General features: G+C 38.2%; 1 protein-coding gene across 1 annotated transcript; it reads right to left on the bottom strand.

Annotated features, from left to right (window-relative positions):
* Positions 1–1,890: 1,890 nt before the first annotated feature.
* On the bottom strand, positions 1,891–15,021 carry LOC125488422 (putative inorganic phosphate cotransporter). Its single transcript, XM_048622557.1, has 10 exons — positions 14,751–15,021; positions 14,142–14,266; positions 8,382–8,561; positions 7,914–8,052; positions 7,430–7,647; positions 5,151–5,300; positions 4,244–4,376; positions 3,770–3,888; positions 3,115–3,234; positions 1,891–2,103 (listed from the first exon to the last, which is right to left on the bottom strand). The coding sequence occupies exons 1-10, from the start codon at positions 14,791–14,793 to the stop codon at positions 1,906–1,908; spliced, it is 1,425 nt and encodes a 474-aa protein (XP_048478514.1). The 5' UTR covers positions 14,794–15,021; the 3' UTR covers positions 1,891–1,905.
* Positions 15,022–16,580: the final 1,559 nt, after the last annotated feature.

Raw genomic sequence — 16,580 nt, 5'->3', positions numbered from 1 at the left:
CTGGTGTTGGATTTTTCAACAAGAATCCCCAGTTTTCTGGCTATGTTTCTAGGGGCATGTCTGTTAAATAGGTATTATTATATAAAAAAAACAGGGAATTTGTTTCACGAATGTATAAACAAATTAAAGACGTCAGAAGCAAACCACACCTATGCGTGGCTGTCAGGAATGAGAAAAAACTTACGCCATTAAAATTACTTCGTTTATATAGGTAAATAATATTACTTATAAAATTTACATATTATAATGATTTTAGTAGTGATTTTTATTTCTAATGGTAGTAAATTTTAGGCACGGGGTTTTACTCCTGATCCACCACGCAGGCCCTGTGCTGGTTATTGGTGGACCCCCTTGCGACTGTCATATATTTTCAAGCTGTCCGAAGACCTCTGACTAGGCTTACTATGCTTTTGCACCAGGGCATGGTCAAAAAGCGGACTCGAGTCGGCCTGTTTAGAGTGTAATGTAACTTTGCATAGATATTACTTTTTATCCTCCACAGAATGCAGACGGCGTTGTTCGGAGCTCCAGCATCGCCTGCATAAGTAGCGTCTTTGTTACATTGTTTGAGGTTTTGTTTTTAGTTCGTGCTGCGGAGGTTTTCAAGGAAAAACTAAAGGTCTGGCTTCAAACGGCCGCCGCTTCCCGCGACATAGTAAATTAACTAACTCTCGGGGTAGTTTTTATGAGAGTAAATATAATATGTTGCTGTTCCGAGCAGCTGACTCGAGAGAGAAAATAAGCCAAATGATTGCCGTCCTCCGGTAAGATATGGTACGAAGATTAAGAAGGGACACTATGACTGGTATTGTAATAATAATCATTTCTAGCATTGCATTGTCTTCATTATTTCTCAGTGCAACGTTAGAACGTTACCTACACTCTTAGTTTGCTCGTTTACTATAATATAATTGTATGCAATAGTTAACATACTCATTATTTTCATTCCGAGAGGAAATAAATAAAATCTCAGTTGAAATAAATAGGTATTTAGTTAATTTATTATTTATTTATTTATTCATTTAGATAAATAATGGTATTATTTAAACAGTCTTGTAACGAGATAGTATTTTTAATAAAATTATACTACTTTCTCTGGAGCTGTAGCCGTATCTGCAAAAGAAAACAAGAAATAAGTGGGTGCAGCAATGCACCTCTGCCTACCCCGCAAGGGAGTACATTAGTACAAGGCGTGAGTGCGTGTTTTTTTTTTTTTTTTAAATAAGTTCGGTCGTAATTTTATTCGTAATCAGTAATTTTGTTTGTAGGTATATCTAACGATCTAAGTGTAATAGACAGAATCTATACAAACCATTTAGGTATGACCTAAATTAAGAGCACAGGTATTAAATGCAAGGTTAAACTGGTACCTCGAGGAATGCGAAACTAGACCGAGATAACAAACACAAGGATTACAACTCGAGAGCCACTTTAATAAATTGGTGTGGAATTGTTCTTCTGTCGATAACAATTGTAACTTTATTAAATCCGATTACCTATTAACTTTGTTTCCAAAATACCAACAGGATATGAAAATCGAAAGGGAATATTCCGATGCGCTGTTAAATATTCCATACAACTTCATTAAGCTAGTCTTTTCCGTCTAGGAGTAATTTGGTGCTATTGTCACGGGCACTTTTCCATTGCTTGTGAGTGTACTGAATTTTTAGTGTAATGAATGAATGAAGTGTACTGAATTGTGAGTGTAATGAATGATGATTATTGCATCTCAAACTCTTGCATTTCCCTCTATAAAGTCATAGAACAATAGTTCAATGACCTACTGAGTCACCCTTTTTCTACTTACTATAAGAAAGTACTATTTTGAACAGTTACCGAGTTATTACATTCACTTAGTATTCTAATCTGTATAGTTACTTTATTATAATGCACAAAATGCAACTCTCACAGTGTCCAGGGACGCTTACCACTGCTACTCCGATCAGGGTCAGCGGCGGGCTGGCAGGGTTGGCACTTGCTGGTAGCGGCTGGTTCGTTCCAGGGTTGCCGCTCGCTGGTGCCGAACAGCAGGAAGAAACCGTTGGTGATCAGGTACACAAGTGCTGACAGGAGAAACACCTTTCGCCACTGGAGGGGGTCGGTCTATGGATAAATTATAATTATTAGTTCTGTTGTGGAGTGGAGATCACTGTAGTGTGGTGACACTGCCCCTAGCTTATAAAGTGTGGTAGGTATAGTTAATAAAGGAAGGATTCTGACATAAAACTTTGCTTCAATTACGCGTTCTCACGCATGAGAGATGTGATGTTGCCGACCCGACCCGATGATGTTCTGAATATTATTGTATTTGAAGCCTATTTCAAAAAACAAAGTAGCTGGCGAGAAAAAACAGCAATCTCATTGCGAAAGGTACGAAAAAGTTCAGTCGTTAATATTGAGTAAGTGGTTTCAAACTTTTGTTACGTAATCCCTAAATCTTCTTCAGTTTTCAAAGTTATCTGACCCGTCAAAATCAGCCACCCGAACCGAAAAAGTTTATCAAAAGCATAAATAACTCAGTAACAGACGTACAACTATACCTACGTGTATAATATCTAAGCAGTGCTTATTCAATAAAAACTTATTTAAACGAGTTTAAAAGCAGTTAAATAACTTGATGGTCATCACCAAAATGTTTTATGCTGAAGCAGAGATAGGCAACTTTTTGAGTACTCTTTGTTTCATAGGATTTAATAAGGGAAAATTATGGCGAGCGGTGGATTTATTTATTTTTACAACTTTGTAGATAACTGGCTAGGTTGTTACGACCTTTTAAAAATTCTTTTAGGAATGATATTTCCATAAAAACAGTGCTACAAATCTCTCTGTCCTCATCCAGATGTAGGGTGACGCATACCGCATACCTATACATAGTAGGTATATTTACCTACATAACAACGACCTTTGAAATACCTAACTATATATATATATATATTATATACTTGTAGAATTTAACTTTACTTATAACTTGTCAGGAGGCATCAGATATAGAAAATGGTCATGTTACAATAGAAAAATAAAAATTAAACAATAGAAAATCGTAAAAATATGTCCCGAATGAGCCTCTGAGTTATCATTCAACTTTCCCAACCACCCTGTATATTCAATACGTACCTCATCGTCCAAGATGGCGGCGGTGACGAGTGGCGCCAGGATGGCCAGACCGTTGGAGATGCCGTTGGTGACGCCCATCAGCGGGCCCGCCACGGCTGGAGCCATGTCCAGGTGCACCAACTGTTGCAATGTATGGTAGAGTTACCAGCGCTATACAGCACATACTGAGCAGAGACTTTTTGCTGGCACTACAATACATATTTTTTGTTTCTTAAATAAATGATGTGTCTATGTGTGGTAAGGTAAGATATATCAATTTTAATTGTGTGTGAGATGTCCCCACATATTATTATTATTTGAAAACTAGCATTTTCCGGGCTACTAACGCGTTAAATTCATAAAAAAAATATTATTTATATAAAACTCATGCTATTATAACCAAAAAGGATATTTCTATAGCTGTATTAAAACAAAAAAAAAAACAGAAAAAAGTAAAGTAAAACAACTAACTCAATGCGATATTGGACACGCTTAACATCTGTTTTAAGTTTCTAGTTTTCTGTGGTTTGATTTTCACGGTTTCACAGTGTAATTTACGATAGCTACCATAGCTTAGTTTACCATTTTACATAGCACCGGAAAAAACAATGTCATAGATTCCGTTCCAACAGATGTAAGTACGGCAAACAAAGCTAATGATATTTTAGGGATGTACCATAAATCCCGGTATAACTCCAGCATTGAGAGCCACGGAGAAGACGAGACACACGACGGCCGTCGTGACGTCACCGGAGTACGACAGACCAATCAGCGCCAGCGCTGGGCCCCACAGACCTGAAGAGAATATTTACGAGGTGGAGTTCAAATTATACCTAATACCAACTAATTAACATTATATTTTATGATAGGTACTGTTTCACAAATCAAGTTCATTTCATTTGAATAATAAATATGTTACATGAGAAATCTATTATATTTACTATTTTATCAATAAAGCAAACCGTTTTATAAGGTTTACGGAATTAATACTTGGATTGATTACAAAAACGGATTTTAACATTTAATTATGTAGAGCTAAATACCACACACCCACGAATAATTATTATTATACCAAACTGTCTACGAATCTATATTGATATTTTCACAAATGCTTTCAGGTATTTTAAAAGTGCCCAAGTTGTACACTCACCTACAGTATTGAACAGTTTCCGTGAAGCAGTGACGCTGAGCCAGCGCCGCCGGAGCACGAGGTCTGAGAGGAACCCGGTGGGGAAACTCAGCAGGCACAGCCCTAACGACGGCAGCGCTGATATCACGCCATTCTGAAAAACAACTTTTATGTACTCGTGTATTTAGTTACGCAAATATTTAAAGTTCATGATTTATGCTATTTTTATTACTTACAATAAAATTTAAAAGTAGTTTTTCCCCGAATAATAAAACGCTACTGATTATGTAGAATTAAAGGATAATAGTTCAACCAGCGATTTGTTTGTATCAGCTTTTTCTGTATTTATTTATTTGGGAATCAGCTTTCAGTGTATCTGCGAACAGCAACAGTACCTTTACCAGGAACCTCATCGTTAATACATACTGATGTACTTATGTAAAGTGTTTCAAAATACAAAAATGAAAGTTTTGTAATATAGTGTTATGTCTATCTATTTGATATTTATCAAAAATAATGGGGCACTCTGAGTATTCTGCGGTTAAAAAAGAACATAAGTTAAGTAAGTAAGTGCTTAATAATATTATAACATAATCAGAATATTACCAGCTGCACCGTGGGGAATTTATATAAGATGTCACAAACAAGAACTAATTACTGCCATCTATTAGTGTGCGGCTGTCAAACGCCAAACGAACGTAGTCTGGATGATACAAATTAATTAAGTTCTACCAACCAGATCACTGCAGAGATAGTTAGTCATCTTAAGCATAAAATTTGTTAGTAGGACTTATTTATAACTTACATTCCCGGTCTCCACCCCGACTACTTGGCTCATTAACTTATAGTCCCAATGTCGACCAAATATTGTGGTCTTATTAACTTACAGTCCTAATGTCGACCACAAACTCTGGTCATATTAACTTACAGTGCCAATATCGAAGCCAAGCACCTGGCTCATGTAGGAGGGTATCCCGGTCATGAGCGTCCAGAAGCCGTACGTCTGCCCGGCGTGCACGGCCAGCAGCGCCAGGAACGGCAGAGAGGTTGCCATGGAGCGCCACGGGGTCGCCACTTGCTGTGGGGGATATACACGTTATTTTATTTATTTTATTTTATTTTCTTTATTCTGGCCACAAACAGTCATTACAAGACATATACTATGCTAGTTATCTCTAATAAACTATTACAGACCAAAAAGAGCCGAATATTAATTACTAAATAGTCTTTCATTTTGAGCATTTAGGGTTACTTAAGTAAGTACATAATTTATCAGACAGTTAAGCTAAACAGTAAAGATAAAGATAAAAAAGATAAAATACTCTTTATTGCACACAAAAAGAAACAGTATTACAAACATGAACAGAAAATAAATAGCACAAACGGCGGCCTTATTACTAAAAGTAATCTCTTCCAGACAACCAAATTGAAAGGACATAGAAATAATGAAAAAGGGTAGCGTGTGAAAATAAGAGATATTTATAAACTACATTAATATAAAGTATAAACGATATGTAAACACCTACATATAATAATATATAAAACCTACATAGTTAATAATAAATATATACCTATATATTCTATAATAATAGGTACATAAATATACATAAAATAAAATATATAAATAATTGCTGGTGCATTCTAATCAGGATAAGATAGAAAGAAAGAAAGAAAGAAAGAAAGATAAATTTAAGTAGTGCTGTCGGAGCTTGTTTTTGAAGGATGGTAGAGAGGGTGCGAGTCTGATTTCAATGGGCAGATCGTTCCATAATTTAACAGCCTGAAATGTGAATGAGCCCTCATAAAACACAGTTGTGCAAGATGGAACATGAAGGCGAAGGTTATGAGATGAACGTAGTGAGCGGCTATGTGTAGAGCATCTCAACTCAAAACGCTCCTTAAGGTATGTTGGGGAACAAGGATTGAACAGTACCGAATAAAGTAGTGAAAGTATGTGAGTATTCCGTCGAAGGCGAATTGGGAGCCACTTGAGTTTTTGTCAGTACCTATGTCGTTCATTAGCTTTAATATAAAAGAAAAATGTTCAAGTGTACATAGTGTTATAGAGGTAGAATTTTCATCATCACGACCTTTCATGTCCCCACTGCTGGGGCACGGGTCTCCTTACAGGAAGGGTTTTAGGCCTAGACCACCACGCTGGCCTAGTGTGGGTTGGTGGACCAGGATAGAAGTACAGGAGTGGTAGTATACTGGTATTCAATGGCCAGGCGGTGTAACGGAATAAATTTCTACCTCTCATTCGAGAGGCCGGCCTTCGCGTCGTTTTAATTCCTGGCGTGTAGCAATGCAGTCTTTAGAAATTTATAAATTACAGTGAATCCAACAACCCACAGACAGTCGACCAGCGTGAATGAAAAATGGTCCAAGCCACTGCTCTCAGTTTAAACCTTCAGGGGATACGAGTTTAATACACAAAGGTTTTGAATAAAATCTAGCAAAATAAACTTTTAATTTCAAATTAACAAGTTTTACAACGCATTTGATTCGGTTCACTCATTTCATAGTGCTACGATATTGCTGCAGAAAAGCATACAATATTAAATAAGTACGTACTTCAAATTGTAGTATACCGGGAGTATTTTTCAGTTGAAAATGTTATATTGAAGTGCTTGGCCACGTCGAACAATACGCAATGGTACAAAATGTGAATACCTTAAAATATGAGCGAGCTGGAGAAAGCCAAGTAAAATTAAATTTTAATATGGTCAGCAAAAAAAAGAATTACAACTAGGAGTGAAGCTGTAGTACAGTAATTGGAAATTCAATATTAATACTGCGACTGCAATTTCGTTCCACGGCGGCGGAGGTTTCTACGAACTCAGTCAGTAATGAAGATGGTCTTTTGAAACGAAAATGATATAGGTCCTGGAAGGATAATTAATAAATGCTAAAGGGAAATATGAAAATCTCAATGACTGGATATAACTTTGATTTAGAATGTTTGTACTTGGGTTTATCTATAATCTTCATATTTCATTCAAATATACTTATGGCACATTTTGCAAAAGTACAGAACACACACTGTGTAGGGTACGTCCGGCTTACTGTACCAATGACCTCAGGAAGCCTTAGAAGAGGCCTATATCTAGTTTTGATGATGATGATGATGATGATGGTCATGGGAAAAAAGGCTATACACCTATAGGACCTTCACTATAGACCAAAACACTGACAAAGAACACCTACCTTCTGTCCCTCAACATGTCCAAGTGACCCCTGTATATAGTCCCGTTCTTCCTTGCTGATAATCTTGGAGTCCTCAGGCGAGGCGGCTCCGTACAGCAGGTAGAGCGCGGTCCAGGCGGCGCCCAGAGAGCCGTTGATGTAGAAGATGGCCGCCCAGCCCAGGTACCGTGCCGTGAACCCTGCCGCCAGCATCTGCAGGCCAGTGCCTAGGGATGCACCTTGATGAAGAGATGAAGAATTATTTAATTGGCATGCTAGATAATAATAGAAAACAAAGAGTAATAATATAAAAGGTCGCTGTCCAGAGTGTCAAGAAAGCAGCAGCTCAGCATGTGAATTAATAGGGACTTTTATCTGTCCAAGAAAATCTACGTTAATGCTTTCTGCACGTGCATTTATCGTGACTACCTATGAATTTACTAAAATACCTACCTCTGTATAGTTAATCCTTACACAAAATGCAATGACAGTATAAAAATCTCACCTGCATAAACCATGGTTCCCAGACGGCTTTTTTCTTCTAACGGCACCCATTTTGACAGGAGACAGTGAGTTGAGGGAAACAAGAACCCTTGACACAGTCCTTGCAGCACCCGACATCCGCAGAGGAATTGCCAACCGCCCTGCAGCAAAACAAATTAATTTGACGATGCCTGCTCCGATACCATTATGGATATGGTAGTCATAATTTAAAGATACATGACATACACAAGGAACCCCATTACTAGACCAATGCGCAGGAGAAACTTATTAGGCCTCGTTTTTGCGTGGTGAAAGCGCGGGTGGAATTTGTCAAAACCACGCAATGCTGCTCCATCGCTATTGGGCTATTGCAGCAAGAACGCATTATATATGCTCGCTTATCATTACCTACATGCATCATGAGCAAATTCTCCTTTCATGATACTTATGTTTTAAGAATCATATCAGAATATCCATCAAGAACACTCACATAATAAGTAGCCGCCGGCAGTACAAGCGACACGGCGGCGTTGCCCCCCACGGCGACACACATGGGGAGCTTCCCCCCCCACCGCGCCGCCGCCTCCCCCGCCGGCACCTGCAGCACCACGTAGCCCCACAGGAAGGACGACAGGATCAGGCCTTGGAGCTGGGTGTCCCATGCGAATGACTGGTGAGGAGAAGGGTTTGATTGTGAGGGTTGTAACTCTTGGCAAGATTGCTACAGTTTTATAAATGGGGTTGGCATAAATAGGGAAAATCATAATACAGTAAAGGATGTAGCAAAATTCACTCCCAACAGTAAAGTTACGCAAGTAACAAAGTTTCTATAGAGAAAATTTTAAAAGTCGTAGCAGATACAGGGAGTTCATAGGCATTAATTTTATTTCTATAGCTTAAGGTTGGCTTAATTATTTGACAACAATGCTGACTCTATAGAGCAGATCAGCTCATGTGTGTAGCGCGGTGGTTAGTAACCCTAACTGTTGTGCCAAGTGCCTGAACCTACCCCTGTGAAGAATTCACTAACGGCATTGATATCAAGTATCTTTGTATCTAAGAGATCATTATCATCCACAATACTCTCACCTACTATCAGATATTACACAATAATCTTAAGTGGTACTCAACGCAATATTATGAGATTGACATCCTAACTAATATTATAAATGCGAAAGTAACTGTGTCTGTCTGTCTGTCCGTCTGTCTGTCTGTCTGTTACTCTTTCACGCCAAAACTACTGAACGGATTTGAATGCAATTTGGTATACATACGGTCGAGACCCTGGGAAAGAACATAGGATACTTTTTATCCCGGAATTCCCACGGGAAAACTTTTTAAGGCGAAGCGAAGCGCGCGGGGACATCTATAGATTATAAAATGAGTTTCAGACGCACGTGCTACATACTTCGACACGTTAGTAACAATTATCTGATCTGTGTTTCTAACTCACGTGCATAATATCTCTTAGGCCTAAGGCCAATATGAGATTTATTTAGGTGCCACCATTGGGAATACTAGTAGTAACAGTATGGTCATTTTAATGACTAGCAGATAGACCATTCAACGTTGTCACGAGTTAGTATATTGTATTGTTAGTGGTTGTTAAACTCAAACTCAAACTCAAAATTTTTTATTCATCGTACCTACAAATATAAAATTTTCTGATGAACGTCAATTTTTACAAATTACTCTCCGTTCGGATAAGGGGGGGCTCTTTCTGTCTAAGGAGAAGAACGGAGGCAAGAAACTCCTGAGCCATCTTTTCAAAAAAAGACTTAAAACTAGTTGGTATACAATACATATAAGCTTAATAATTATTATTATAATAATATGAGCAGAGCTAACTACTTATCACAGCCATGCATTAACGTCCTCTAAGTAATCATCAATTTTATAATAAGCTTTTTTACTGAGTTTCTCTTTAATGTAACACTTAAACTTATTCTCTGGCATTTGAGCAACTTCTGCTGGAAGCTTATTATAAAATCTAATACAGTACCCTAAAAACGATTTATTAACTTTCGCCAGACGCATCGCTGGAAAAGCCAGCTTATGCTTGTTCCTAGTATTAATGTCATGATTACTGCCAATTGTATCAAAAGTTGAAATATTCTTTCGTACATACATTAAATTGGAAAAAATGAACTGACATGGAACTGTAAGGATGTTAATTTCTTTAAATAGTTCTCTCAATGAATCCCTGGAACCAAGTTTGTATATAGAGCGGATGGCTCTTTTCTGTAATACAAATATAGTTTCAATATCAGCTGCTCTACCCCAAAGCAAAATGCCATACGATAATAAGCTGTGGAAATAACTAAAGTAAACTAATCTGGCGGTTTCAACGTCGGTCAGCTGTCTAATTTTCCGTACAGCAAAAGCTGCGGAGCTCAACCTTCCAGACAATTTTTCAATGTGAGGTCCCCACTGTAACTTTGAATCTATAGTCATCCCAAGAAAGACAGTATCATTAACTAGGTCCAATTTATTCCCATCTAGAATAATGTTAGTATCGCATTGTCTAACATTCGGCAGTGTAAATTTAATACATTTCGTTTTCTTAGAATTCAATAGAAGATTATTAACGGTAAACCAATCGTGTATGTCAGAGAGAATTGAATTAATTTCATTAAAATTATTTTCTCTTCTTTTAACTTTAAAAAGCAAAGAAGTATCGTCAGCAAATAAAACTATATTAGTCAATTTTTCAACCATAAAAGGCAAGTCATTAATATAAATGAGGAATAAAAATGGTCCTAGAATAGATCCTTGAGGGACGCCTATTTTTACATGAGCCCCCTGTGATTTAGTATTGTTAATATCGACCCTTTGTTGTCTCTTGTCTAAATATGAAGATATCAAATCTAAAGCCTTTCCTCCTATTCCATAGTATCTAAGTTTCGAAATTAAAGTCTGATGGTCTACACAATCAAACGCCTTCGACAGATCACAGAAGACTCCAATAGCATCGTGATGGTCTTCCCAGGCGTCAAATATGTGCTTAATCAACGCAGTACCGGCATCGGCTGTTGATTTGCCTTTTGTAAAACCATACTGCTGGCTATGAAACAATCGAGCATCATTGAAATGCAAAAGCATCTGACTGAGTATGACCCTCTCAAATATTTTACTCAAAACTGGAAGAACCGACACAGGCCTGAAATTTGCAGGGTCCTCCATATCCCCACTTTTGAACAGAGGTATAATTTTACTAAATTTCATAAGATCTGGGAACACACCTTCAGCGATACATTTATTAAAGATGTTAGCTAAAATTGGGGCGATTTTATTAATAATAGAAAGAACAAATTTAACTGACATTCCCCACAAGTCTTCAGTTTTCTTCATATTTAATGACTTAAATGTTTTTATAATAGTTAATGTATTAATATATCTGAATTTAAATTCCTTATCGGTTGAAGGTGCGTTCTCCTTCGTCAGGGTTTCAGCTGCTGCAGCCGAAGAATCCAGGTTACACGTAGTCTCTAAAGGAATGTTCGTAAAAAACTCTTCAAAGACCCTCGCCACCGCATCATTCGATGTTATAATGTCATTGCCTACCTTCAAAGATAAATTTGTCTCGCGTGTTCGATTCTTCCCCGTTTCGTTATTAATAATAGTCCAAACGGCCTTAGATTTGTTAGCAGAGTCTTTAATCTTGTTATTAATAAAAATTGTCTTCGCACAGTGACAGACACATTTATACATCTTGCTATATTTCTTCACATAAGATTGAAAGTCAGGTCGGAGTATGAATGTTTTCATCTCATACAGATCATATAATGTCGCCCTGCTTTTGCGAATACCCTCTGTAGCCCAGTCACAAAATTTAATTTTATTGTCAATCAAAACTTCCTTCGTTTCAAAATTACTCTCAAACTCATCAGCTATTATCTTAAACAAGTTACTATACATCTCATTAGAATTGCAATCTAATTTAACATTCGGAAGTTTTTCGTCTAGTTTCTTCAAGTAATTGTCAATTTTCTTTGTAGTAATTGGTCTGCATCTCACCTTAGTTTTATTTGTCTTGTCAGTGTTTACTAAGGTAATGGTCTGCCCACTGTGGTCTGACCTCAGACAATTAATCACACTACTGTCTTTAAACTCACAGTTACAGAATATGTTATCTAGACAAGTGGCTGACGTGGGTGTAATTCTAGTTGGTTCCAGAAAAACATTAAAAAGATTAAATGATTTAAAAAGTAACAACAATTTCGACCTATTAGGAGAGTCACCTAATAGGTCAACATTAAAGTCACCACACACTATTACTTCCTTTTTACTATTGGAAGCTAACCTTAGAACATCCTCCATGACAGTCTCAAAGGTAATAAAATCACCAGTAGGTGGCCTGTAGGTACATACTATTATATACTTATTAAGCTCTGCACATGAAATTTCTATATGGTGTTTAACAGAAAGAGCAACTATATCCTTTCGTTCTTTACATTTACAATTTTCTTTAAGAAATATAAGTGACCCACCATGCTCGTTGATATTTCTGTTAAAACAGCTTATAAGTTTGTAATTTTTTAATTGGAACATCATTTTATTCTCGTCTAACCAATGTTCTGTGATACATAAACAATCAATGTTAAATTTTTCCGAAAAAAGTTCTATTTCTAACAATTTAGAAGAAATACTCTGAATATTCTGATGTACCAATTTAAATTCATTCTTAAATGTCTTGTCCTTCGATAGTTTTGAGCCGAGAGAGCAGTGAACTGAATCAATCTTTATATCAACGCTATGATGCTCTCCCGTTGTCTGAAAATCTAATTTAAATCTACTGTACTATTTTCAGTATTACTACTGACGGTGTCAATAGGGACACAAGTTTTCTTCGTTATAATGCTTATAACTGAGTTAATAAGAGGAGCTACTTCTGTAGCTAAACGTCGTTTCTGATTTAAGGACAGAAATAAACTGTCCCAGGTCAACTTAAAATTATCTACATACAAATTAGTATCAAAGAAATTGATACAGTCAGATTTATAACACGCATTGTACATATTTTTATTTAGGCTACATGTCATATAATTGTATTTGTCAGGCAGTGTGCAAGAATAAGGAAATGCACAAACAAATATATGTTTTGCAGGAATGCTTTCTAATATAGCAAAACTTCTATTTATATCAGAATTTGACACACCTAAACTATTTCCCACCATAATTAATATAGTAGTTTTTTCGGTGTACGACCTCTCTGAAATCAGTTGTACTATTTGTGCGAATGAAAGTTCTGGATAACAATGATTAACAACATTTCCAGTTACATGATTACCCAACATGTGCCCGAAATCCTTGCCAAGCCTATCGGAGTATACAACTGTGCTGTAATCCTTGGCTGAACTGCTACTACTTGTATCAGTAGTAAGCCTTGTCAAGTAAGTGGGTGACATCTTAGGTAACTGCTTATTACCTACTATTCTACTAGCTGCCTGAGCATAGGTGGGTATCCTATGTAATTTATTATTGGAGGTCGGAAAAACATCTGCTGTAGCCGATTTACTCTGGATGACCCTTGAGGATGGCGTGGCCGTCGGGAGGCTGGTGGTGGCCCTCGGGAGGATGGTGGTGGCCCTCGGGAGGATGGTGGTGGTCCCCGAGAGTCTGGTGGTGATCCCCGAGAGTCCAGTGGTGGCCAACGGGATGCTGTTTGTGGCCTCCGAGGTGGTGGTGGCCCTCGGGAGGATGGTGGTGGTCCCCGAGAGTCCAGTGGTGGCCAGCGGGATGCTGTTTTTGGCCTCCGAGGTGGTGGTGGCCCTCGGGAGGATGGTGGTGGTCCCCGAGAGTCCAGTGGTGGCCAGCGGGATGCTGTTTGTGGCCTCCGAGGTGGTGGTGGTGGCCTCCGGAGATGCGGTGGTGGCTTCAGCAGTGCAGGTGTTATGCAATAAGTACTAAAACTTATGTGTAGCTTAGGTACATCAAGACACATTAATTGGGTTTATGCTGTTCAGAACTCTAAGCTACTTACGAGAAAGGAAATGTACGGAAGGTACCTTCTCAAATAACATAATCATCTGTTCCTGAAATAAGTCCGGCGTATCCTGAAAATTCAGCAACCACGACGTTTACTTTAACCACAGTGACCAATATACAATTATACAAGGTGTTGCAAAAAGGGTATACTAAGCAAAAACATACGTGTGCAGCATGTTATGTCTTAGTATATCCTTTTTGCAACATCCTGTATACCTATAATCATTGAACAAGCTGTTAGAATAAGAAGCTAGGTACATACATCTTCGCTGCTGGGGTCGGTCATGGCGACGATGGCCAGGCTGAGGTTGGTCCTCATGCTGTGCGCCAGCAGCATGGCCAGGAACAGCAGTAGGACCTGCACGTGCCGCACGCCGAGGCATGACGCTGGAATAGTAGGTTGTACTTTTGTCATTACTGTTGAAGCAGGGTAGTGCACTGTGCAATGAGCTGGAATAGTGCACTGTGATACAAGTGCGAAACCTTGGTCGTGATAGTTACATAGTTAGGATGAGTTACAAGGGGAGTGGTAACGCTAACGAAGGGCTACAAGACTGAAACTATCCGCAGTGGTTAGTGTCGCTCGATGATTTTGAATACCCATACATACATGCTCAAAACCGACAAACTTTCTAGGAAGAAAGTAATTCATGTTTTATGCAAATTTTCTAAATTGATAAAATAAAAGTTGTTTCTGATGACCCCTGGAGTCAACTGAACTAAATGGATAAAAAAACTTTCTTGTAAATGCACATAATATTATACCTCGTAGGTACTACAAATGCAATTAAAACTTAACTTGATTTGCCTGTAACTAAATACCAACTGTATTTCTAAGATGTTTTTCAGTGTAGTTAAATAATTAACTTACCTGGTTTTTCAACTTCACTCTTTTTCAGGGCGTCCATAATCATTGTTTTTATTATTATACCTACTTACGTTAAAAAAAGTCAAATCACTTTTAATGTTTTGTTTTAATATTCTAAGCCAAAAAAAATTAACAGTTTATTTTTACTGTAGAATTTTAATATATTTTTACATAAAATTTAAATGTAAATATAATTTTATAATAATCCTTTATGAAGAACCACCCTCTACACTTATTGTGTCAATAGTAAATCTTGAACTGATACTTTCAAGAGCCAAGCGTGGCACTGCGACTGCAAATACATTATGTATATGAGTATTATGTACAATCAATATAAGAGATAATTTAAATTTATCTTCCTATTCTTCGTTGAGCTAGGAGAAGCTATTGTTTCAGTGTTTTTCCAATAATATCTGGTATGGTTATTAACAAACTATTGGTGTAACTATTTAGTAATCTGTGCTAAAAAAAGATAATGTCTTTTGTGAAATTAGGCGCGTTAAGAATAACTAATTCTTTCAAGAGCCATTTCGACCATACGACACCAAAAGCACACATTGAACACAAAGCAAGCCGCGTGTAAAAATATCTGTCTTTAAACAAGTATCTGGCCCAACTGGGGATCGAACCAGTGACCTTCGGCATCGCAGTTAGGTCACTTTAACCCACAAAGATTTGCTTTGTGCTTTAACCAACAGTATTAGCTAATAATGTTACTTTTTATCAAGAAATTGCTTTTTCTCAATAAGCCCGCCCTTATATGCACTTACTGTGTTTTTCATTTGGGATGTATTTATACAGTTTTTTGTGTACAATAAAGTGTTTATAAATAAACTACTACAACATGGAGCGAAATGTCGTCAACAGCCAGACAACAACAACAGTTGGAAACCATTATCTAATAAAATTACCAAAAGGCTACAAGTAAAAGAGTATGTTCATCATCATCAGCCCATAATACTAAACTGCATGACATAAATATTAGGCCGTCTCCCTAGTCCGTCTTCTGAGTTTAAGTTTTCTCTAAGGTCTAGGAGTTTTGAGTTTGAGACTATTATAATAGACTAACATTTACTCGACTATGAGAATAACGTGCGGTTATCCTATCATGAATGTCATATTATGTAGTCTGAGCCTGTCTGAAACCTATGTAAACATTGTGAGATAGGCATTTTGACTTTCTCTGCATTTTCGGCATCATAAGGGTCACATTTAAAATAAAATATGCGCCATTTATTTCTCTCCACCATTAATTGCAAGGTGCGGGTAAGCTATAAATAGCGTGCGACTGCCCGCGCGCCCTCAGTTGGTTTTTGAATTTCAACGCATTTTCTTCGGCAATGGCTAAACGTAGTCATGGTTCTCGGCGGCTCGGCTTCGACGAGGAAGATATTTCGGATTTGGACGAGTCTACGCCGCCGCCCAAAGCGCCGCGGCGCGATGCGGAGCAGAGGGCGGCATCTTCAACGCGTGGCGCCGTGGAGCTGGATATCCCGCCGCTGCTGCTGACGCCCGCGTCAAGCCGCGTGCAAAATGCTTCGCAGGCTGCACGTGGCGAGGATCCGGCCGGTATCAGCCACGTGTCATCGAACAACTCAGTTGAACGGAGGTTTGAACTACTAAACCGTGAGTTAAATTCAATTAAAATAATGATTTCCCAAGGTCAACCTCCCAACCGTAGTGCTTCGGCGCTTGGGATTTCTCCCACGCTACCGGGTCCGAGGCTTAACGAAGCTCTGTCCGACCTCATGCCTCCGGCCCCACCTTTGGCGCCTGAGCTAGAAGCGTTAGAGACCACCTTGGCCGAGACCACGAAAAAGGCAGAGGATACAC

The sequence above is a fragment of the Plutella xylostella genome, chromosome 8, assembly GCF_932276165.1.
Source record: "Plutella xylostella chromosome 8, ilPluXylo3.1, whole genome shotgun sequence".
NCBI lineage: Eukaryota > Metazoa > Arthropoda > Insecta > Lepidoptera > Plutellidae > Plutella > Plutella xylostella.
This window is presented reverse-complemented; position numbering and strand designations above follow the sequence as displayed.

Bases quoted from the DNA above. Each gene is read 5' to 3' on its own strand.
- LOC125488422 (XM_048622557.1), bottom strand. From the start codon at position 14,793: ATGATTATGGACGCCCTGAAAAAGAGTGAAGTTGAAAAACCAG. The intron at 14,267-14,750 runs GTAAGTTAATTA...CTACTATTCCAG, and splicing joins GAGTGAAGTTGAAAAACCAG to CGTCATGCCTCGGCGTGCGG. The intron at 5,301-7,429 runs GTAGGTGTTCTT...TATCCCCCACAG, and splicing joins GACATGTTGAGGGACAGAAG to CAAGTGGCGACCCCGTGGCG.